Consider the following 23,539-nt stretch of genomic DNA (forward strand, 5'->3'; position numbering starts at 1 on the left):
GGATAACAGCCTATTACTGCTATCAGTTACTTTATTAGTTTAAGTGGTATAGGTCTGTTTTGTGGCTGTAAAGATCCAAACTGATGCCCCAGAGACCTATTTAATCTTAATCTGGTCCCCTTGCGCGTATGAGGATAATCTTTTTAACAGCATGATCACAAACTACTTTTTCTTCAAGACCTCTGCCTCATTTAAAGCTCAGCATGGACTGTGCTCTGGGAATGAATCAGGATCATATAATAAAGGAGTGTGTTGCCAGTAGGACACCTGCTTGTTGGAAGGTGTGTAGTGGCAGAGGCCGGGGGTGGCAGGCAGGAACAAAAAGGACAATCTCATGGTTAAGGCAGTTGAGTGCTGCCTGCAGGATTAGATTCTACTGCCTGGGCCACAGAGTTCTTGTGTGATGCAAGAAAGCTACTTGAACCAACTTTTCACAGGTGGTCACTAATTGTGTGCCCCTCATATTTTGGGTGCCTGACTCACTCTCCTGCGGACTGATGTGTAGAAGTGTGCTGAGCACTCAAATCTACAAGTGAAGTCCGCAGGAGCTGTGCTTTGAACACACCGCTATATCATGCTAAGTATTGTGAAAAATCACATCTTAGGTGTCTCAAATTGAGCACCCAAAACTAGGGGGTACTTTTGACCTTAAACTCTCTGTGCCTCAGTTCCCCATCTGTAAAATGGGGAAGAATACTGATCCCTAGCCTCACAGGGTGTGGTGGAGTTTATAAACGCCACACTAAGGCAGGGGAAGGACATGAGCTGTACTGGGCTGGGAAAGCTCTGACCCTCTGGCACTGCCTGGGGAAAGGAGCAGTATAAAAAGAGCTTTAGCAGCCCAGGCAAGGGGGAAGGAGAGAAGCCATTTTCTGGAGGAGGACTGCCCTGCAACAGTAGGGGGGAAAAAACATTAATGAGAAGGTCTGGCTGTGAGTCTCCCTCTTGCTCGTGGAGACATCACCCCAGAGGTATGGAGAACCGTGTACACAGGAACCAGAGAGTCACCTGCATAAGCCCCCAGACTTTGGGGTTGGAAGCAAAGTGGTGTAACTTAGTGACAGCCATGCCCCAAACTGAGGCATCTGGTGTGTGGGAAATGGCTCAGGAGCAGATGAGCAGGAAGTGGGCTGAACCTAGGCCATCCCATGCTATCACACTCTGAGGATCCTGGGTCAGGATCCCCTGTGCCTACCCTGCAATGGGCAGGACCAGGAGTTACCAGCAAGGAAGCCGACATAGCTGAACCCCATCCAAGGGGTTCAGGACACACTTGAAGTGAGAGAGGGTCATAGGCCCTGACCACTAGGCATGCTGACTGAAAAAATGACCCCGCTATAGAATTTGTGAAAATAAGTCGATGTTATGAAGCACTCATACTAAACTGAAAATCACCGTAGAATAGCTCCTCAGGAAACCAATAGTTCTGATAATAATAGAGCAGGGTTAGAATAGCGTACAGAAAATCAGGCCATTGAATCAGGACAAAACAAAATACTGAATATCATTAAGTGAGCAACATCTACTCTGTGCACTGAAGAAGGCTAGGGTCCAGTGGAACAATAGTATATGATCATGTAATTAAAGACTGTATCGTAATTCATACACTTATGGAAGTCCAATTAAGGCCTGGTTGTGACCTTAATTCTGGCATTTTCTAACTCTTTGAGTGCTTGACTTTTCAATCTTAATGTTCTTTTAAGGAAGTTCTTAGTATGTAACTGTAAGATATGAGTGTTACACCATGGACTTGATTTTTATGACTTAGATTTGACTTTTTGACTTAGATTTGACTTTTTCCCCGATATAATATTTTCCCATTGTATCAATTTTTGCTGTCTTATGCCACTAGTTTCTCCCCCCCCCCAGCTCTCTTTTCTTCAAGCTCTCCTCTTCTTCCCTCCGTACCCCTCACCCTTTGCTTCTCTTGTAGCATTGATACACTTCGTGTCTACAGTTGGCAAGATAGTATACAGTGCAAAGGAAAAAGGGATATGAAGTTTAAAACAATATACATTTTAAAACATACACAATGTAGATAATGGAGTACTGTAGCTACAATGGCTTGGATCTAAGCCTTTTGTAACTTTTGCGGAATGGTCACTGAAGAATAATGAGCCCTAAAAAATCAGCCTTCACACGCTGTTTAGCCCCAGAGGCAAGAGACCAAACTGAGGCCATTCATACCACACCAGAGCATGTCTTAAATAACATGCTTAAGAAAACTAACTATTCTCATCACAAGAGAAAAAATGTTTTTAGCAAATTTGAAAAAGTAAATTGTATACAGACAACCTAAAATGGGCATAAATAACCAGAGATCGAAGGTAAAATCAACTTACACAAACATCCAAGGAAAGAAACTTGACACACATAAATTGAATTATATGTTTACACTGTATGTATATGAAAGTAATTGCTTGGGGACACACAGCTAGATTGCTCTGGTAAATGGTAGATTTTGAAATGTAAAGTGGACAGAACGTTTTGTTGTTAATTTTCATGCACTAATCACCCGTAAAACAACAGAAAATTTAACTAGATGATCTGGAAAGCCCCAAACTTTCCACTATACTAGGGTTGTTTCTGAATTTGCTAACTTGTGAAGATTATTTGCACAAAACTTTTAAATGTGTAGAAGCCAATAATCTCTTCAGCTAGAAATTTAACTGTGGATAATGCAAATCTGTTTGGAATTAAATTAGAGGTATACTAACAGCTGTTATTGGAGATGGTGGCCATATGTGATGGGTTTGTGTTTTGCTATCAGGCTACCCATCAAATCATTGTATGTCTAAGATCACACTTTTAAAACTGCTTGGTCAATGTATTGACTAATCATCTGGGCATATTTACTCAGGTGGTAAAGCACCTGACTGGTTGTTGCATAGCCAGGATGATGAGTTGAGCTGCAGATTTCATTCAGAGTTAAACTCTTACAGCATAGTTCTTCAGTCTTAAAGGTGCTCCTAGAGTCTCAATTTGCATCCTTTGATTACACAATATACCAGAAAGTATGATGAAATAAATGTTGATTGTATGTGAAGCAATTGCTGGGTAAAACTAACCTATTGAACTTGGTGCGGCAATAAATTTTGATTCATTAAAACATAACGTTTAGTCCAACTGTTTAGTTTGTGTTGAGATGAATTTCATATTCTCCTTGCATGCTCAGAGGAATACTTTCTTTGTCAAGGAAATTGCAATTGTATTGATTAGAATATTGTTAACGCACTTATGGTACATCTCATATAATTTAGTGTCCTACTGAACACCTCTCATTATGTGAGTGGAGCCTCTGACTAGCTGCACAGAACCTACATAATTATTAGAACTCCTAACAGATGTTATAAAAAAGATTGAAGAAAACTGTTTATTTTTTCTTCTATATATTTTTGCAACCTCATTCACAGGTTAACAGCTTATTTTTTTTCTTTCTTTTGGTAGACTTACAATCTGGAACCTGTATTCCGTTCCAAGGATCGCAGAACCTGTGTGGCTTACCATGATGTCCAGCACTTTGGAAAAGAACCAGCTATGCCAGCGCTTTCTTAAGGAATTTACACTTCTGATAGAACAGATCAACAAAAACCAGTATGCTTCCTTCTGCATCAATCCCTTACATATGCAGTAACTTGTGTTCTAATGCATACAAACATAATAGGAAGCACGCAGACATGAGCATATGTGGAATACCTTTATCTTATTTTTTTTTCTTTTTTCTGGGATCTTATTTTTGTTATATTCTTTCTCTTTAGGTTCTTAGCTGCTTTACTGACTGCGGTGCTGACCTATCACCTGGCGTGGGTCCCAACTGTAATGCCAGTTGACCATCCTCCCATAAAGGCCTTCTCTGAGAAAGGCACATCACAATCTGTAAACCTGCTGGCAAAATCGCATCCTTATAACCCTCTCTGGGCACAGCTCGGTCAGTAGAAAACCTTTTTTTTAAAAAAAAAAAAAATCTGATATAAAACAGTTTCTAAACTTTAACCTATTTAATTGAAATGTAGCACTTCCCTACAAATACACTGTATATATACACAGCTATTTTTAAAAATACTTCTTAGATGGGAGCTATGCAGAGGCAGACAAGATTAAAAGTTGTATGTCATCTGTAAGCATGTTGGGGTTGGGGTGGGAGGATGTCAGGGAGCTGGTTCCAGCTCTCTGATTCTCTGGCCAGCCCTCGTCTGACACAAACTAAAGCTACTGCCAGGCAGCATTAAAATCTGCCACTGGTTTGTGGTACCTGATGGACCCTGTGCCAGTGGAGTATCATTATAGTAGAGCGCTAGTGCACCCCCTTCGCTGGGAAAGGGAGACTGGGCGTGAGAGAGGCGCAGTGCCTGGTGGCAGTGTAGATGGGCAAGCAGAGAGTTCCTCTATGCCAGGGAAATTCTATCTGGGCGTTGGCAATGGAATTACAGCCCTTTTGCTCCATCTCAGTTGCACAAAGGGGTAATAAACTGGCTAGAAAATCTGGCCCTAAGTCCTCAGATGTGGTGACTCTCTTCTACCTACATAGCTTACTAAGTATCTCAATACATTAAATCACGTGGCTATGGACAGGGTTGGTCCTGGGGCCAGTTTTGTTCTATATCTTCATTAATGATCTGGAGGATGACGTGGACTGCACCCTCAGCAAGTTTGCAGATGACACTAAACTGGGAGGAGTGGTTGATACGCTGGAGGGTAGGGATAGGATACAGAGGCACCTAGCCAAATTAGAGGATTGGGCCAAAAGAAACCTGATGAGGTTCAACAAGGACAAGTGCAGAGTCTTGCACTTAGGATGGAAGAATCCCATGCACTGCTACAGACTAGGGACCAAATGGCTAGGCAGCAGTTCTGCAGAAAAGGACCTAGGAGTTATGGTGGACGAGAAGCTGGATATGAGTCAACAGCGTGCCCTTGTTGCCAAGAAGGCTAATGGCATTTTGGGCTGTATAAGTAGGGGCATTGCCAGCAGATCGAGGAACGTGATCATTCCCCTCTATTCAACATTAGTGAGGCCTCATCTGGAGTACTGTGTCCAGTTTTAAGCCCCACACTACAAGAAGGATCTGGAAAATTTGGAAAGAGTCCAGCGGAGGGCCACAAAAATGATTAGGGGACTGGAGCACATGACTTATGAGGAGAGGCTGAGGGAACTGGGATTGTTCAGTCTGCAGAAGAGAAGAATGAGGGGAGATTTGATAGCTGCTTTCAACTACCTGAAAGGGGGTTCCAAAGAGGATGGATCTAGACTGATTCCAACCCTGATATTCTATGATCTAAGAAGCACGTGAATGAGAGCTGGCAAAATATTTATAACTGGCAGTTCTATTCATCTCTGAACATTTCTCTTCAGAGCCAACGTACGTGGACATGAATGTTTGCAGAGTAGATAATCACATGCATAAAATCTTACTCTCAAAAATTCCACTACTTGGGCAATCCCACCCCTGCTCCATTTTGCCCTCCTATATATGGTCTGTCCAATGTAAAACAATCCAGAAAATTTAGTGAAATTCTAAAGAAGCAACTTGAATAACAATAGTTCCGTGTCAGTATGATGTTCCTGCTGCTTATCATCTAGCTTAGTTCTAGTTGGTTCTTGTCATAGAATCATAGAAGATTAGGGTTGGAAGAGACTCCAGAGGTCATCTAGTCCAAACCCCTGCTCAAAGCAGGACCAACCCCAACTAAATCATCCCAGCCAGGGCTTTGTCAAGCCAGGCCTTAAAAATCTCTAAGGATGGAGATTCCACCACCTCCCTAGGTAACCCATTCCAGTGCTTCACCATCCTCCTAGTGAAATAGTTTTTCCTAATATCCAACCTAGACCTCCCACACTGCAACTTGAGACCATTGCTCCTTGTTCTGTCATCTGCCACCACTGAGAACAGCTGAGCTCTTATCAGTAGCCTCTCTGGCATTGAGGATTCCTAACTCCACTCTATATATATATATATATATATATATATATATATATATATATGGTGAAGAGTTGTATTGCTTGCTTTAAGAAAGAGAGATTTTGAAAAGTTACTGAGTTATTGAGTAATTGAGGAGAGGAGTGAGGGACTGGGTGTTTTGAGGTTCAGGAAAGTGGGAGCTGGCTTAGGGAAACAAGAAGCCAGGGCTGAGGTATATAGAAGCCAGCTGGAGGGAGCTGTATGATGCCTGTTTGGGCAGTAGATTTTGTCCTCTCTCCCAAGAAGAGCTGCCAGTAGTTCTACAAGAAAGAAGGGAAATAAATTGTTACCCAAACTCAGAGCTGGTAACAGTGTACATTATGGGGTAGGCTCAGAAGGAAGCTAATACTAGTTTTAAAGACCCAGACAAATTCTAAATGGTTGAACTCAAATCATCTCAGTTCTTTCTTATTCTCACATAAAAAAAGTGAGTTCAGATGTTTATTGTAATGTACATCAATATGAAGGAAAATGTTGCCCTCTGGTGGTTCCATCCTAAAAAGACAGGGTTCATAGTACAAAAGTGCTTTCTAAAAACAAATCTTTTGGAAGGTTAGGGAAATAGCTTTAAAAATTGAAAGCTTTTTATAAATGCATGTTTTATTATTAAATTATACTAAAATGCCATTATTTCAGTTAATTGCAGCATTCCATAAGTGATAAAACTATATTGTTAATGATGAAGGAACTGCTCAGTCTCTGCAAACCTTAAGTTTTTATTTTAAAATTTTATATTGTGTTGTCATAATATTATTATTATTATTATAAGTAAGTTTAATCATATAATATCATCATATAATACTAACTTAGGCCTGAATCCTGCAAGCAAGCATTTGCTTTAATACACCTAACTGTTAATCATAGAAATGTAAAGGAAGGGAGCTCGAGATGTCCTCTTTTAGTCCATCACCCCATGCTGAGGCAGGACCAAGTATATCTAGACTATACCTGACAGGTGTTTGTCTAACTTTGTACGTATAAACCTCCAATGATGAGCATTACACAACCTCCCTTGGTAACCTATTCCAGTATTCAACTACCATGATAATTAGAAAGATTTTCCTAACATCTAACCTAAATCTCCCTTGCTGCATCCTCTTTACAGCAGTCCTTAACATATCTGAAGGCTATCAGGTCCCTCCCCCCTTCTTTTCAAAAATAAGGTTATACAGTTTTTCTAACTTTTTCCTCATAGGTCAGGGTTTCTAAACCTTTTATCAGTTTTGTTGCTTTTCTCTAGACTTCTCCAGTTTGTCCACATCTTTCCTAAAGGGTAGCTCCCAGAACTGGACACAATACCCCAGTTGAGGCCTCAACAGTGCCAAGTAGAGCAGAACAATTACCTCTCATGTCTTACAGATTATACTCCTGTTAATATGCCCCAGAATTATATTAGTCTTTTTAACAACTGATATTGACTCATATTCAACTTGTGATGCACTAGAACAGATCCTTTTCAGCAGTACTGCTGTCTAGCCAGTTACTCCCATTTTGTTGTTGTGCATTTGGTTTTTCCTTCATAAGTGAAGTACTTTGCCCTTGTTTTTTATTGAATTTCATCTTATTGATTTCAGACCAATTTTCCAATTTGACAAGGTCTTTTTGAATTCTGATGCTGTCCTCCAAGGTGCTTGCAACCTCTCCCAGCTTGGTGTCATCTGCAAATTTTATAACCATACGGTTGACCCCATTATCCAAGTCATTAGTGAAAATATTGAAAAATACCACATCCAAGACAGGCCCCTTGGTGATCCCACTTGATACATCCTCCCAGTTTGATAGTGAACCATTGATAACTACTTTTTGAGTACTGTCTTTCAACCAGTTGTGTATCCACTTTATGGTAATTTCAATTTGACCATGCTTCCCTAGTTTGCTTATGAGAGTGGCATTTGGGACCGCATCAAAAGTCTTATTAAAATCAAGCTACATCACGTCTACTGCTTCCCGCTTCCCTCTTCTCCCCCCCCCCGCCCCAATCAAGTAGGCCAGTAACCCTGTTAAAGAAGGAAATTAGGTTGTTCTGGCATTATTTGTTCTTGACAAATGCTTGCTGGCTATTATGTGTTCACCCAATGATCCTTTAGGTACTTAAAAACTGATTATTTAATAATTGGTTCCAGTATCTTTCCAGGTATCGAAGTTAGGCTGACTGATCTATAATTCCCCTGGTCCCCGTTTGTTCCCCTATGTTTGCCCTTTTGCAGCCCTCTGGGATCTCACCCATCCCCTGTGAGTTCCTGAAGATAATTGCTAATGGTTCAGAGATTGCATCAGTTAGTTTCTTAAGTACCCTAGGGTGTATTTTGTCAGGCCCTGCCAACTTCAATACATCTAAATTATCTAACAATCTTTAACCTGTTCTTTCCCTATTCCCTATAAGTGGGACTACTTGCATGCATAAAGTTAATCCTGTGAGAGTGTTCTTAGGATCAAGGCTTTGATTCCTAGAAACTCTATTAAAAATGTCAATTGGGCTTCCTGTTTGTTTGCTTCTGATTTCCGTAGCAATGTGCTCAGCATATAAGTAAAAGGACTTACTTTCCTTGTCTCCATTTCCTAATGAAAATAACATCTTGTAAGCTTTGTTTTGTAAAACAAAATTCCAGTAGTGTTGAGGTGACTGAGATTGAATGCTAGCAGTCTCATGCTCATGATCAACCCTATGAAAACAAGCCTGGGTGCAAATAAGAGGAAATACTGGGTTTAAAAAAGAAAAAACAAATGTTTCAAACCTCCATTAATTTGCTGTGAGGCAAAGCATGTTAAAATGGTCTAAAAAGGAATTGCCCAAATTATGTAAGTGTGTTCTTACAAAGAATGCATTGAATGTCTGTTTTTCTACTTCTGAAACTTGTAGTGTAACCACATACACATTTGTGAAGTACCTGTTTCCCTATATGTTTGCATAGGTGATCTGTATGGTGCCATAGGCTCTCCCGTTAGGCTGACACGGACTGTGATTGTTGGAAAACATAAGGAATTAGTTCAACGTATTCTCTACGTTCTAACATACTTCCTACGGTGCTCTGAGCTACAGGAAAATCAACTGGCCTGGAATGGGAAAGTTGGAGAGGAAGAGCAACTGCTAAATGGAAGGAAGATCACAACTACATTGGAAAAGGGAGAGGTTGAAGAATCTGATTATGTGGTTGTCACTGTTAAGAATGAACCTGCTCTTGTGCCGCCAATCCTACCTCAGAAGAATGGTGGAAATCAAACCAGTAGCAAGGTGGGGCACGTCAGTAACCCAGAGAGCTCTCCTGCTCTGCCAATATCCTCAAAAGAAAAGAATGAAGAAGTAACAGGAAAGGGTAATCAGAGCTCCTGGGCCTCCTGTATTGCATCAAAAGACTGCACTGTTGGCAGTTCTGAGTCTAAAGGAATGGTAGATGACAGTAGGAAAGGGAAGGTAGTTGACGATATAGGAACTGTGTCCTATCATTTTGAAGAACAAATAGAATCAGAGGATTTAACGGATGACTTAAAGAATAGCAACCAGACCACGAGTGAAGTGGCAGAAAAGCCATCTGACAGGTCATCTGCTGTACCGTGTCCTGAGAGGTTTGTTGATAGGAGTCCTAATTTAGAAAGGGTCACCTTCCAGATTGGAAGTTCTACATCGCCAGAGTCTGATTTAGAAACTCGCAAGAGGGACATGGATGAAAATTTTAGGGCATTCCAAAAAAATCTACAGGTAGCAAGCTGTATTTCAAGTCCACCAAATGTGCCTGCAGAAACTTCCCAGAGCCAACAAGAAACTTCCAAAGCCTCCCTTAACCCATTACACATTAGGCGTAATATCTGTTATGCACAAATTCCGTCATGTGAAGCGAGTGCGAGTATATTTGATGAATACTTTGCTGAGGGTAATAAAATTGAAATGAATGTAGCAAATACTTCTACTCTGTGTGGCTTGTCAGATGAACCACTTAAGCTATCTGATAACAACATAGAAACTGTAAAAACAGAAATCTTAGAGGAAGCTAGAACCCTGTGCTCCAAGAATGGGGAGGGCCATTCACTTGACTCTGTTAAAACAAGTTCTGACGTACAGGACTCTGGCCAAGTAGTCACTGAAGATGTCCCCTATGGGGATACTGGAAGGAAAATCTCCTTCCGAATCGAAGGGGATATTCCTAGGAATGAGAGTTCAGATAGTGCACTTGGAGACAGCGACGACGATGGTGCTTCATGTATCTCTGATCTACACCCTCGAGGCCATGTCAGCAATAGGCATGAAGAATTTACAGAAGTAGAACTTCCTTTACCAAGGTAAAGAATGTATTTGAGTGAATCTTGTGCCAACTGGGGTCAAACGCTGTTGCTACCCAAGAGCTGTTCAGTGGTCTGTGAAATGCATGGGGTCTCAACTCAGTTTCTTGCTGATGTGTCTGTACTGTAAAAATTGCTGTTGCAACTGTGTCCCTTGTTGGCAGTCTCAGCAAAAGGCAGAGATTGAGTAGGATGATACACTGACTGTCTGCCAAAAGAATTGTTTATTTGACAGGGCTTTTTTTCTCAGAGATTTCTGGTCCTTCAGCAGGGCTAAGACACATGCTGGTGGGGTAGGGAGTGTGCATAGTTGCTGCCTTTGCTTTAAATTGAAAACTTCACTGTCTACTCAGCATGAACATTTAAATTCATTTATTTAAAAACAAAAACAAACAAAATAAACCTCCTAAGATTGACCTGGACTACTTTACATTAAAGTTACTTTTAATATTTGCTAGAAGTTGCTATTAAATTTCCATTCTAACATCTCCATCCCCCACATACATCTTTTACCATTTAAATTCTGAACAGTGCAGGAGAGCCATTATGACCAGGCAGAGCTCTATGAACTTCACTCAGCCAGTTATTTGGGCTTTATTATTGTTTAGGGTCTTGAAAACTGTTCCCTTAAAGCTGAAATTTTCCATGTTTGTCCTCTGGCAGAAGGTGAACATCTGTGAAAGTTTGAGCAAAATACTTTTCTCATCCTTTTGAGTTTAGGGAGAGTAGAAAAATTCTAATCACACTTTTTGGTACACGGATGAAGTCTAAAATTTAATGCAAGCATAATTCTGATTCAAGACGGATGCGTTTGCTTTGCTGGAGACTGCATATGCATTTAGTTAAGTGTTCACTGAACCAAGCAATGAACTCTCAAGCTCAGCAAGCCAACTAGCTGCAAAACAGGGAACTTATATATTCCACAAGGCCTAACAGTTGCAGACTTGTCTTCTTTTCTTAAAATCTAGAAAATTAAAATGTTTTGAACTGTTTAAAATTAGTCAGGGAATGTTTAGGTACACCAATATTAACTCTGCTTCATTGTTTCTTTTTTCCTTGTGTGGCTTCATTTAGTACTGCTTAATTTTAAATGCCAGAGGACTTGCTATGTAAATTTAAACAGGCTACAGATCCAGGCACAGAGTAAACCTGAGGGCTAGTTAATGTCAGGTCTCTCAACAGCATCTAAATGTAGCCTGTCAGATAAGAATTGCATCAGTTTCATGTATTTGAAGATCTTGTGACAAGTCTATTATGCTGACAAGTTCACCATACTTATTGTGCCTATAGGAGGAGTGGGGAGAGATATCTGAAGGGTGGCTATGCTCTTGGCTTTTGAATGGGCTTCATATTCTTCTGTTTCAGATCCAACACAATCAGCAGTCCAAGTGTGAAAAACTTTGGAAGGTCACTTCTCGGTGGTTACTGTCCCACATACATGCCTGATCTGGTACTGCATGGAATAAGTAATGATGAAAAACTCAAGCAGTGGTTACCAACAGATCTGCTTCATGCAGTGCATGTAGGTTTCCCTACATTTTTTCAGAGCCACTGACCTCTAATAGTAGGAATGATATGATCTTACTGAGAACATTTTCTGGATGGGGAAAAGATAGAGGATAGCTACTGTTCAATAAAACCAGTTGTTAGTGACCAATATGGAGACTTCACACTTCTTGACTCTTAGAACATCTGACAGTACACACACACACACACACACACACACACCTCTTTCACATGTGCTCTTTCATTTGTACTGTATAAATCTTATAATGCAAACATTAATGGGGGGGGAGGAAAATATCTAATTCTCTACTTACAACTTGAAAAGTTTAACAGGATTATTCTTTACAATAGGAAAAATATAATATTGAAGTGCTTCCCTTTTCAGTCACCTTAACAGGCTGACTGCATTGCAGTGTACACAACTAAGATGGTCTGCAGGTGCCTGGAAGCTTGTTAATGCAGTTACCACCTACTACAGTACATGTTACTATGGAGATGAGAAATCTTGTAGGGACGGAGATTTTGCCAGTCATTAGCACAGATAACTGAGTGCAGATTAGTTGGCCATAAGTACAAGCTTCATTGTGTGTTAGACCATGTCTAAAATGTCTGATTTTTACTCTATTTGTACGTTCAAAACAAGTAATTTATTCTAACTGATCTATCACTAAATTAACATTTATAGTTGCACAGTAAATGCCGACTAAAGATTAACAAGCCCTAGTTGCAGACATTAAGTGCTTTTAGCTATCTGTAGCAGTGCAGGAAGTAAGCAGTAAAAAGAACCGTGCTTCTCTAATGGAGTGTTTTAAATTGAGCGATGAAATTGCAATTTTTTCCACACTTACAGAACAGAAATTTGTCTTTGAAACACACAGGCCGCAGCTTTAGCCCCCAGTCTAACCCTTTGTGCCTCCCTTGTAAGAGAAAGCAGCACTAAAGCTGGTCTAATATGGGAGCTGGGGATTCCTTTTGTATAAAGAAATTGGCACTTAGTATATAGCTGTCTCTTTCACACCCATCTTTTTTTAAAAGAAAAAAATCAACCCATCTGACTTGCGTATTTTTACTTTGGTCCCAAATCAAGTTTGTCTTGTTAGTTATTTCACCATAACAAAATCCAATCCAAATTCTCCACAGTTCTCACGTTATTTTTATAAAAACTTTTGTTATTAGACAAAAACAAATGTTGGGTCTCACTTCTTTGAAACACTCTTCCCACTTTATCATTCCACTCCTCCCCCGCAAAACTTAAGTGCTAATGAAGCCTTTTAGTCTCAGTTGTGAACACCAGTTGAAAATGTTTTGAATAGCTAGTGTTCTTGTTTTGTACCTATTACAGCATCCAGTACTAGATGAGCCCATAGCAGAAGCTGTCTGTATTATTGCCGATACGGATAAATGGAATGTACAGGTGGCTACAAGCCAGAGAAGGATGATGGACAGTATGAAGCTAGGCAAAGATGTCTTAGTCTCCAGTCAAGTGTCCAATTTGCTGCAGTCCATTTTACAGCTTTACAAACTCCACCTCCCAGCAGACTTTGTAAGTATTTCTTTATGAACAACTGTGGCTAATAAGAATTGTTCAGTCATGTGTGCTAAATTTCTTATGCTAGGGCCTTCAGGTATTACCTGCCTGATTTCAATTACAGTGAAACAATTTAGTAAATATACTAAACATGCACAGTGCACCCCACCTACAGATACATTACACATCTAAAACTGTATTAAAAGAACATTAAGGTTGCAAAGTCAAGGACTCAGAAATTAGTAAATGCCAAAATTAAGGTTGCCTGTTCAGCCTTAATTCAGACCCCTTGTGTGTATGCATTATACTACAGTCTTGAATTACATGATCACATACTATTTTCCCACAGAACCCCTGCCAAGGATGAACATAATGCTGCTAAATTTGTGTCTTAGCAGACTGTCTCTCTTGTCAGTTTTTCTTCTGAGCCACCCACCCATTGTTTAGATCAACAGACTGTGTTTTGTATGGTACAAAACAGAGAACAGCTCTGAGCTATAGGCAACACAGGTCAATGGTGTGCTCATTGTGGTACGTCAAGATTTGTGACCATATTAAAGCCCACCTATTGGAGTATGTCCATGGTTAGTGGAAAGAACAAACTACAATCGGCATAGATGCTGCTTAAATGCACCTTTTTAAAAAGAAATCTCACCTAAAACTTTTATATCCCAGTTTGAGTCAATATCTTTGATATTGAAAGCTGACTTGTGAATAATTTTTCACTCATTCAATGGTACAAGTCATAACGAAAATTTGAAAAATTCCACTTCATTTCTCATACCTCTGAAGGCATGATGAGCCTGAACTCTTCAGCCATCAAGAATGAAAGGGATTTGTCTGGTGTACCCACACATCAAATTAAAAATTTCTAAGTATCTTCTGATTTTTAGCTGGCATTCAGTGAATGGAAGTGTTCTATTTGTAAAGGTTACCATATAGGAGTGTGTGACGCTGCTGAATCTCCTTTAGAATGGAGTGTAACGGAGAGGTAAACACTTCTCTTTACCTACCATCCATATTCTTTACTTTCAGAAAATTCTTAATCCCATATAACATTAATGATATAAGGACTGAGAAGGTAAACTGTGGAAATGCAAATTTCAGGAGATGACAAGAGTTTATGGAATTAATTCCTAGTGTACACCTACTTATATGGATGTCTATACCTAAGCCAGCCTATTGAGGATGCATAATGCAGTGGCTCTCAACCTTTTCGGACTACTGTACCCCTTTCAGGAGTCTGATTAGTCTTGAGTACCCCCAAGTTACGCCTCACTTAAAAACTACTTGCTTACAAAATCAGATGTAAAAATACAAGTGTCACAGCACACGATCACGGAAAAATTGCTTACTTTCTCATTTTTACTATATAATTATAAAATCAATTGGAATAGATATATTGTACTTACATTTCAGTGTATAGAGCAGTATAAACAAGACCTCTGCGTATCCCCAAGGGTACCCATACCCCTGGTTGAGAACCACTGCATTAATGGATTCCCTTTGCATTTGAGGGTGCATGGAGAATGTGTTATCCTAGCTCATACCATGTTCTGATCCTCGCCTGTGATGTGGGTATTTAGTGAAAATGTTAAGTCAAGCTGTTGTCAATTCACCTTAGCTAGCACTGTGTCGTGAGATGGTATCTCCTTTTCCTACTACCCAAAGTATTAAACAGTTCTCAAGTATATAAGAACCATTATGAACTGAAAGAATGATTGTTCAAATATTTATTTATGCTGTTAAAGAACATCAAAATAATGTTATCTTACCTACCAAGCACAGCTCTCTTCTGTCTTAGACTTTAATTAGCAAAATTTGTTGTACATTAGCATAAAATACAAAAGGAAATTCAAACTTCTAGGACAGTGTTAAGAATTCCATATGCTTTAACAAATGCAGGGTTTTTTACTCCTTAAACTTGAGAAATATACTTAATGTGACCTAAAGTTGCATGCTCCTGATGCATGTCTAATTACTGCCTCCTCCTGTCAGATGTACTCTGCAATGTGACTTACTGCGTACGCTGCTTGCCTTCATCTCTAGGAGCATGCAGAGCTGAATTAGTTTGATTTTGGTGGACTGGTCTTTGCTGCAGAGAGATGATGTATCAAATTTAATACACATCCTGTGTCCCATACCAAAATATGCAATAAAGTGTCTTACCAGTTCATATGCTAGCACTAAAAATATTGGGTGTAATTTTGGCCCCCTGGTAGTTTTGCCTCTGACTGCAATAGCACCCGGGATTTCACCTATTCTCTTACATGATAATTGCTCTCACACTTAAATTCTCTCTCAAATCTATAAAAAGCATATGAACTTCTAGCGTATTTACTTAATGGACAATGTGATCTTTAAAAGTCTAATTATTGAAATACCAATTTAACTTCAACTTTTACCATTTGACAACTAGTATTTAGTTATTAAACACCGTTGAACCAATATTAAAACCCTTTAGCACTAGTACTGCAAAACCTCTACAAGGGGTTCATAAATGAGATTTTTAAATAAATTAATGAACAAAAGAACCTGTCACTCCAGCCCACGTCACTGTCTTCACACACTTTATTGCAAATATAAAATAAAATTGAAAGTGCTATTTTTTATAATTCTTAGTTCCTTCAAGAATGGCAATTCTGCAGAGCTATAAAGTTCCGATTTTAGATTCAGCTATTTAAGTTGTATCTTTCAGAAAAACAGTAGTGACTTGTAATAAAGATGGCCTAGTCAAAGTCTTCAGGTTTCAGTTTTAATTAGATGCCTTGAATGTCTTTGGGTCAGATCCAGCTTTTATTTAAGTTAGTGAAAAGACTGTCATTGACTACAGTGGGAGTTGGATATGGCTGGTTGACTGCAACAAAAGTGCTAGCCAGGAAAGATAGCCTGACCCAAATCTCTGAAAAATGATCCGTTTTGCTATGATTGTGTTGGCCACTTGCAAAGAGCACTATGCCTGTTCTTTTGGGGTTTTTAAGTTACACTAAACTTACATCATGCCTCCTGGTATAATAGCTAAAATTATGAGTTTACACATTTACAATGATTTCACATGAATAAATAGATTCTTGAAATTTCTGGTGTGTTTTTTACAGTGCATAATGCATCTTGAGGATAGGCTACAGGAGATGTACCTCAAAAGCAAAATGCTTTCGGAATACCTGCGAGGACATACAAGAGTTCATGTAAAAGAGCTAGGAATTGTATTGGGGTGAGTAAGACTTTAGAGCTGCTATAAACTGCTGGCAAGATTGACCAAACTCCCTTGAAGTTCAAATGCTACCCCACTGTTCAGTGAGTAGGCTTGCTTCTCACTACCCTCTAGGCTTTTATATGAGAGAGATGCTAAATTCAAGTGTGAAAATGTGTGCCACTGAGCTATCTGGAAGTCAAATTGAACTGTTTAAAATTTAGCATCAAGAACCATAGCTGGTCCTTATTTTCTTGAAGAAAAATTAACGTTTTTTTTCATGAGCAGTTTGTCGGGCAAACAGGCAAAGTCCCATTCTGTTATCAGTCAATCCGATCTTTTTTTCCCCTTTTGTATTCAGGGTGGGCAGAAGCAGTGCCTCCAAATGTTGGGGTGTTGGGGTTTGTTTGTGGTTTTTTTTGTTTGTTTGTTTGTTTTGGGTCAGGAGTATTCATTTTTCTGGATACAAAAGGCAGGTGTGGGGACACGAACGGGTGTTCTCCTTTCAGCAACTATACATAATAGTGTGTTTTACTCACTTTACATGCAGCCTTTACACATGCACCTGTCTACATCCTGAAGACCAAACACACACACACAGCTGTTCTCAGTGTGCTGGTCAGACTGGCTTGTGTTCTCCGCTCCCCTTTCCCACTGATTTTGTTCTCTACAATAATTTAAAAGCCCATCTTCAGAAATAAGACAGAAATCAGTTCTGATACTAATTAGCTTTAACTGTTAAAAATGCATGCTAGCCTTCTTGCTGTTAATCATGTGTGACATTTTGGGTTTGTTTTTTTTAATCAGTTATGTACAGTAACTCAGAGTCACTAAGGTGCATGACTTGGTTTTCTTTGTGAAGTTTTTCTCAGTTGTTCACTTTTTAGCCTTTCTGTACCTTCACTGTATTTCTCTTGTCCAACAGCCAAATGAAGAGACTGTGTCCATTTTTTCTTCTGTCTTTCTCCCTCTGTCAATCCTACATTTATTGTTTTTCATTATTTGTATTACTGTAGCACCTAGGAACCTAATCATAGACAAGGACCCCATTGTGCTGCGTGCTGTACAAACACAGAACAAAAGAGCTTGCAATTTCTCAGTGTTTTAATAATAATAGTAATATTTAGCTCTTACATGGCACTCTTCATCTGTAGATCTCAAAGCACTTTACAAAGGAGGCCATGTCATTATCCTCATTTTACAGATGGGGAAACTGAAGCATAGAGGTTATGGGAATTGTCCAAGGTCACCCACCATGCCGGTGTCAGAACTAGGAATAGAAATCTGGTCTCCTGAGTCCCAGTCCAGTTTTCTAGCCACTAAGTCACACTTCCTTCCTTTTACTCTTTGCTTTCCCTGTTCTTTAGCTTTCCCTCCCCCCAGCTATATGAGGTGTTCCATTCTGTTTCTCATCAAATCTCATATCCTGGTCTGAACGCCATAGCTGAAGTGACTTGAAACTGACAGGGCCGTGCTTTTTCTACTCCTGCTTTGGTTGCAGAGTGGGTATGTGTTCTTGTCAAGCAACTTCAGCTGTAATGCTGTTCAGATCAGGATCTGTTGTCAAAAACATCTACTGAGGCTTTGATGCAATATGCCTTTGGAATGTTAAATTGTTTATTATGGCCATAGTCTCAATTTGTGGAATCTTGAGTTTTGTAGAGCCTGGGTGAATAAATTTTAACTTTTTACCTGGAGTGCTAAGAACATGAACCTCTGTCTCAGGAGGTGCAAAGCTGTTGTGGTGCTGAAACACTGAGCCTGTCTGATTTTGATTATATATAACACTTGTGAAAAACTGACTATTTTCTTCAAACTGGTGTTAGTGTGGTACTAATGCAGTAGAACCTGATTATTTCACACTAATGGTTTGGAAGAAGCTGCAAACTGAATTTTGTGAATTAGCGAAGAATTTAAAAGCAAGCAAAGATAATGCATGACACAAGATAACACTGATCTCTTATTTTGTAAAAATCTACAAATGAAAATATACTACTGTACATTTATTGGTATGCTATGAATGGTCAAATAATAAAAATAATGAACCCTTAATAAGAGACCTCACTTCAGCCTGTTAAATCACCAGTGATATAGGGAGTGACCTCCAATTACTTCTGGTGTGGATTAGGAAGGTGGGAGAGGGAGGGGGAAACTTTTTGTTTGTTCGTTTTTTGTTTTGTTTTGTTTGTTTTTTTTCCGGTAAAAGGTGGATAGATATATATTTAAAAGCCTTCTTCCTTTTCTTAAACTTCTAGGATTGAATCCAATGACTTGCCTTTGTTGGCTGCTATCGCAAGCACTCACTCCCCATATGTTGCTCAAATACTCTTATAAGTTAAAATCTCAGGATAGTCATTCCCTAAACAAACTACAGGAATCTTGAATGAAGAACAGACGTGCCAAGTACCAGTAAAGGGGAGCAGGTGATGGCAGTGCATTCCAACACCTTTTGATTCTACTTTCAGCTGGACACTTTATCTAAAGACTTCAGTTTACATAATGTAAAAGGCATTCAGGTTGGGTTTTTTTCCACTCGCCTCTGAGTTAACGAATCATGAAGGTGAATGCATCCTTGCGGTCTTTTTAAATGACAAAAGTAAACACTACAGCGAACACTGAACTGTTAGCAGAAAACACTGCTAATAAAACCCATGAGGTGGCAGTAAAAAGAACAGGTGGAATAGCATAGTTCTTCTAATACTGCACTTGTGATCGCATGGAGTTTTGTGTGCTTCTTTGGTTGCAGAGCTGGAGTTGTAAACTATATGTATGTAGCATTCCTATACAGAGGTGTTTGGATGGACATGAAATTTTGCAGAACACAAACATCCTCTTGTATTGTAGTAGTGGCCAGCTCAAAACAAGAAACTTTAACTCAGCTGCTGAGTTATGTGGCATGTGTGAGGTTTGTTTTTCTTTTTTCTTTAAGGATAAAAGGAAGCTGCAGCTGCTTCTAGTTTTACTGATGAAAAAATAGAATGAGCTCGGATTATAATTAGTGCCACCCCAACATTAGTATGAAGAAGGCTTTTTGAGAGAGAGGAGGATTTTTTTAGAAAGCCTTATAGAATTTCTACTACATGTTTACATTGTTTCATTTACAACATTAATAGATTTTTGAGTTTCTGTATGACCTGTAAAACTGGGAATTGGTCCTAAGTCTTAATGGAATCCAATATTGCCATCTAAGATATTTCCGTTTGACAAGCTAACATACAATATGTTACCAAATGTGTTACTGTGTGTGTGTGTGTGTGTGTGTGTGTGTGTGCGCGCGCGCATACACCAACCAATTGGCATAAACTCAACAATTGACTGGTCAAATGCATTGCTACTATTTGGAGTTGACTTTTTATTCACACTGAAAGTAGGGGCTGTTTTAAGTGAAACAAAGAGGACAATGACAAGCCTGGACATCATGATTTATTAATATGAACATTCATGAGCATCCACTATGATTCTACAGAACTTTTGCACTATCATCTCAGTGCCTTCTAATCTATTAAGGACTAACTGCTTTAAGGAAGAAACTTGCCCATTAGGTCAAATAGTTCATAGCACCAGTCTCTATATTGTTCCATATAATAGTATACAATTATCTAAAATTCTCTGCTCACAGGCACAAACTTTACTATTTACATACAATGTATACACAGCAAGGTACGTTACTTTTTTCATTGAACACTATTGAGCAGCATATGAAACTATTTAGACCAAGAAAGGGCAAAAGAAAATAAAAACATTATTTTCAAAGAAAGAAAGCTAGAGGCAAGGAACCCACCCAAGCAGAGTGTTAGACTATCAAACATTCTGTGGAAACACAGACATGAGTAGTATTGGGTACTTTTGGCATTTAATACCAAGCTGTCTAAATACTTGTTTAGAAACATGAACTCTTCCTACTACAATCATTCCTCCCTGCTAGGATTTATTAATTGGCTCACTAAATCATCCTTCTGGTGATTCCAGAATTCCCAGCATTGTAGGGACCCATTTAAGTACAGAGTTTCAGTTCATATTGCCCTGATAATTGGGTTTTCTAAAGAGAATCTTCAATAATAAAGTGAGGAAAGGTGAGTATTACGGGGATTTTCATTTTGTTCTAAATGTGGCAGAATTGCCCTTAATCTTGTTAGTCAGTCTCTCTCTCTCTCTCTGTCTCTCTCTCTCTGAGAGGAACGTGTAGATTTACCATGAGAAATTTTTGTGCAGAAAGTTTGTGTCCAAGTTGAAGGACTCTTAATTTCCAGGTATGATTTCTAAACAGATAAGATTATTTAAGATCCTGGTTCTCCAATCTAACATTCCAGGAGTCTCCTTTTGCATAGTACTTTCAGAGTTTGTCTACACAGCAATGAAATACCCAGGGATGGGCCGTGTCAGCTAACTCAGGCTGCAGGTCTATAAAATTGCAGTGTAGACTTTCAGACTTGGGCTGGAGCATGGACTGTGGGACACTTCCTCCTCATGGGGTCCCAGAGCCTGTGCTTCACCCCACGCCCAAATGTCTATACTGCAATTTTATAGCCGCGCAGCCCAAGCACCATGAGCATGAATCAGCTGATCTGGGCCAGTCATGGGTGTTTAATTGCACTGTAGACAATTAATCCTTTTTCCCCAATATGCTCTTCAGAGTGGCTACAGTCTTCCTGAGGTTTGGGTTATCTCTTATTGCTGATACATGAAGAAATCTGCTTGCCCTGATTTGGTTCCCCTGAGCTGCTTTGACCTCCACTCCATGGTTTGCTTGAAACCAAATGACCTAGCAAGTGCACCTGTTGTCAAACTTCCCCTCTCCGCTTAGTAAGTGTGTAGGTGTGTGTAATGACTTTCCTTGTAAGTATGCAAGAATTCTGTATTTTATGCATTCTCATTACTTCATGCCCTGCAGTTTTTTCATAGTAATTTAGTTTGTCTAGTTCCTGTTTATGTTCAACAAAAAATGGCTTGTCTTGCTTCCGTCTGAACTGACTTGCAGAGAGATGCCTGCAAGCGGACCTCTGTATCCACATGGAGCCCCATTGAAGGCAAGTCAACCTGCACACAGCATGTTGCAGGATTAGAACCTTGATCAGAAATCCTTAATTTACCACTTACCTCCAACAAATGCTGCTGTTAGATAAAATTGTACGTTAATTTAAGGAGATGTATGAATTGATGATTCAAATGCAATCAACTTTTCCTCAGCCCAATATAAAATCTTTACAGTATAGTTATTGCCTTTTATATAACACTTTGCTGCTCTTCACAAATTACACGAGACTGCCCTATTTTTAGTCTCAATTGATTTCTAAAATTATGGTTTGTATAATTCTTAATTTTAAAAAAATGGTGGCTTTAGTTTAAAGAAACTTAAATATTTCTCCCTCCCACCAAATATACTACCTCAATTGACAGGATACTACCTTTAAGGCTCTTCAACTTTGTAAAGCTTACCTGTTGAACATTTTTGTAGCATCTTGCTGGTTGGGCATGACAGAGCAGTAAGTATGTACAAATGTCGTTGTGTTAGACATCTTTATAGCATGTTTGTTTTATTTTTTTAATAGAATGAAAAGTGATATGAATGTACAGGGAAAATGTTTAAAACTTACAGTGAAATAAAAATGTAGCTTAAATCTTCAAGATTCCAAAGCTTTTTTTTTTTTATCAGTATTATAAATCTTTTGTAAACTTCTTAATACATATTTTTCTTGGTTTTCAAGTGAGGCTGAGTAATCTTTCAAAACCCTACAGAACCGCAGTTTACACATTCCAATGTAAAGAATGTACACGCTTCAGATTAAATTAAACTTTTACAGACCTGGGGAGAAATGCCAGTACAGGTGAACACTAAGCTATAAGACTGCATATAATTAAAGTCTTTTAATCTAAAGCAGTTTCAATAAGAGCTAAACATTTTAATCTAGTTTATAGTTTCCTAAATTATTAATGAATCTAAACTATAGTTCTTCTGCCTCAAATGTATGAATATATACTTTTAATTCTGTGTGTGTTTCATAGCTATAATTTGGAGAACAAAATAATAAATAAGTTGTTTTGCTTGTATATTTTCACTCTTGAAAGTGAAAAGCCCTTTTTCAAAACACCAAAATGTTGTATGTAAAGGTGACACAACTTGGTCACTATCTAAAGCAAGATTCCCTCTCCCCAACCTCCACTCTTGGCTTAAAAGGACTCCAATCAGAATTGAGTCTAAACGGCCAATTATATACTATACATTAGCTACTCCAGTTAAATGGACTAAATGACATACCTAACTGGTTATCCATACTAGAAGCAAATCTAATTGTGTTGCTATTGCATGTTTTATGAGAGGATTTCCTTTTTTTAGGATTGACTGAATGGGTATCCGTATCAAACTGTGTGGAAACTTTTTTCTTACTGCTGTTTATGTACAGTATAATTTTGGTCTATTTCTTTGCAACATTTGGTGCAATAAACTTTTTGAATTCAATTTAAATTGTCTTGCTTTTTTTTTCCCTTTTAAATATCTTCTTAGAAATGTTTTTCTGCTTCTGGTGGATAAAGCTCAGATTGAACACTGCATTGATGGGTACAGTTGGCTAGTACCATTTATCAGTAGTGCAGCAACAGATATGACATTGTAATAGACCAGTGGTTCCCAAACTTCAACAACCTGTGAGCCCCTTTCACTAAAATGTCAAGTCTTGCGAACCCCCTCCTAAAAATGAATATTTCCAGGGATTTTCTCCTTATCTGAGTATAAATTATAAAAGCAGTGATCTGGGAAATATAAAATTTGTTTTTATGACATGCTTATTACACACTATTTATTATTATTTATCATTACAGTATTTTTATTACATTATGAAAATGGCGACACTCTTCCAATATCTCACTTTTGTAGCTTGTATCACTTTGAATAAGCCTGTTATAAGACAAGGCTCCTATGTTTCATCAAGGAGTATCAGATATGAAACATCATGAAGGTATTTAAGAAGCCAACTCAGTGTTCCTCCTACACAAGCATTCAGGTCTTGAGCAGTCCAGGCAAACAATGCACATTACAACAAAGCTTAAACTTGTTCTTCATAATAATTTAAAATAAAAACA

General features: G+C 38.8%; 2 protein-coding genes across 3 annotated transcripts in view; one reads left to right on the forward strand and one right to left on the reverse strand.

The window, feature by feature from the left end:
* FNIP2 (folliculin interacting protein 2) overlaps positions 1 to 19,319 on the forward strand; it is a 72,449-nt gene extending 53,130 nt beyond the window's left edge. Inside the window, exons 12-18 of the mRNA XM_024211535.3 lie at positions 3,448 to 3,594; positions 3,759 to 3,928; positions 8,873 to 10,235; positions 11,601 to 11,757; positions 13,084 to 13,284; positions 16,368 to 16,483; positions 18,718 to 19,319. Coding sequence (XP_024067303.2) covers positions 3,448 to 3,594; positions 3,759 to 3,928; positions 8,873 to 10,235; positions 11,601 to 11,757; positions 13,084 to 13,284; positions 16,368 to 16,483; positions 18,718 to 18,796 — 2,233 coding nt within the window. The 3' untranslated portion in view covers positions 18,797 to 19,319. The remainder of the gene's footprint in view (positions 1 to 3,447; positions 3,595 to 3,758; positions 3,929 to 8,872; positions 10,236 to 11,600; positions 11,758 to 13,083; positions 13,285 to 16,367; positions 16,484 to 18,717) is intronic.
* Positions 1 to 23,539, reverse strand: part of CUNH4orf45 (chromosome unknown C4orf45 homolog) — an 88,236-nt gene that overhangs the window by 1,808 nt on the left and 62,889 nt on the right. The window contains exon 5 of one of the 2 annotated variants that reach the window (XM_029910629.1): positions 15,033 to 15,364. The exons of the other annotated variant lie outside the window; for it this stretch is intronic. Within the exon in view, the coding sequence (XP_029766489.1) occupies positions 15,287 to 15,364 (78 nt within the window). The 3' untranslated portion in view covers positions 15,033 to 15,286. Of the gene's footprint in view, positions 1 to 15,032; positions 15,365 to 23,539 lie in introns of those variants that run through there. 2 annotated transcript variants of the gene reach the window in all.

The sequence above is a fragment of the Terrapene carolina genome, unplaced genomic scaffold (assembly GCF_002925995.2).
Source record: "Terrapene carolina triunguis isolate 2854851 unplaced genomic scaffold, T_m_triunguis-2.0 Scaffold66, whole genome shotgun sequence".
Classification (NCBI taxonomy): domain Eukaryota; kingdom Metazoa; phylum Chordata; order Testudines; family Emydidae; genus Terrapene; species Terrapene triunguis.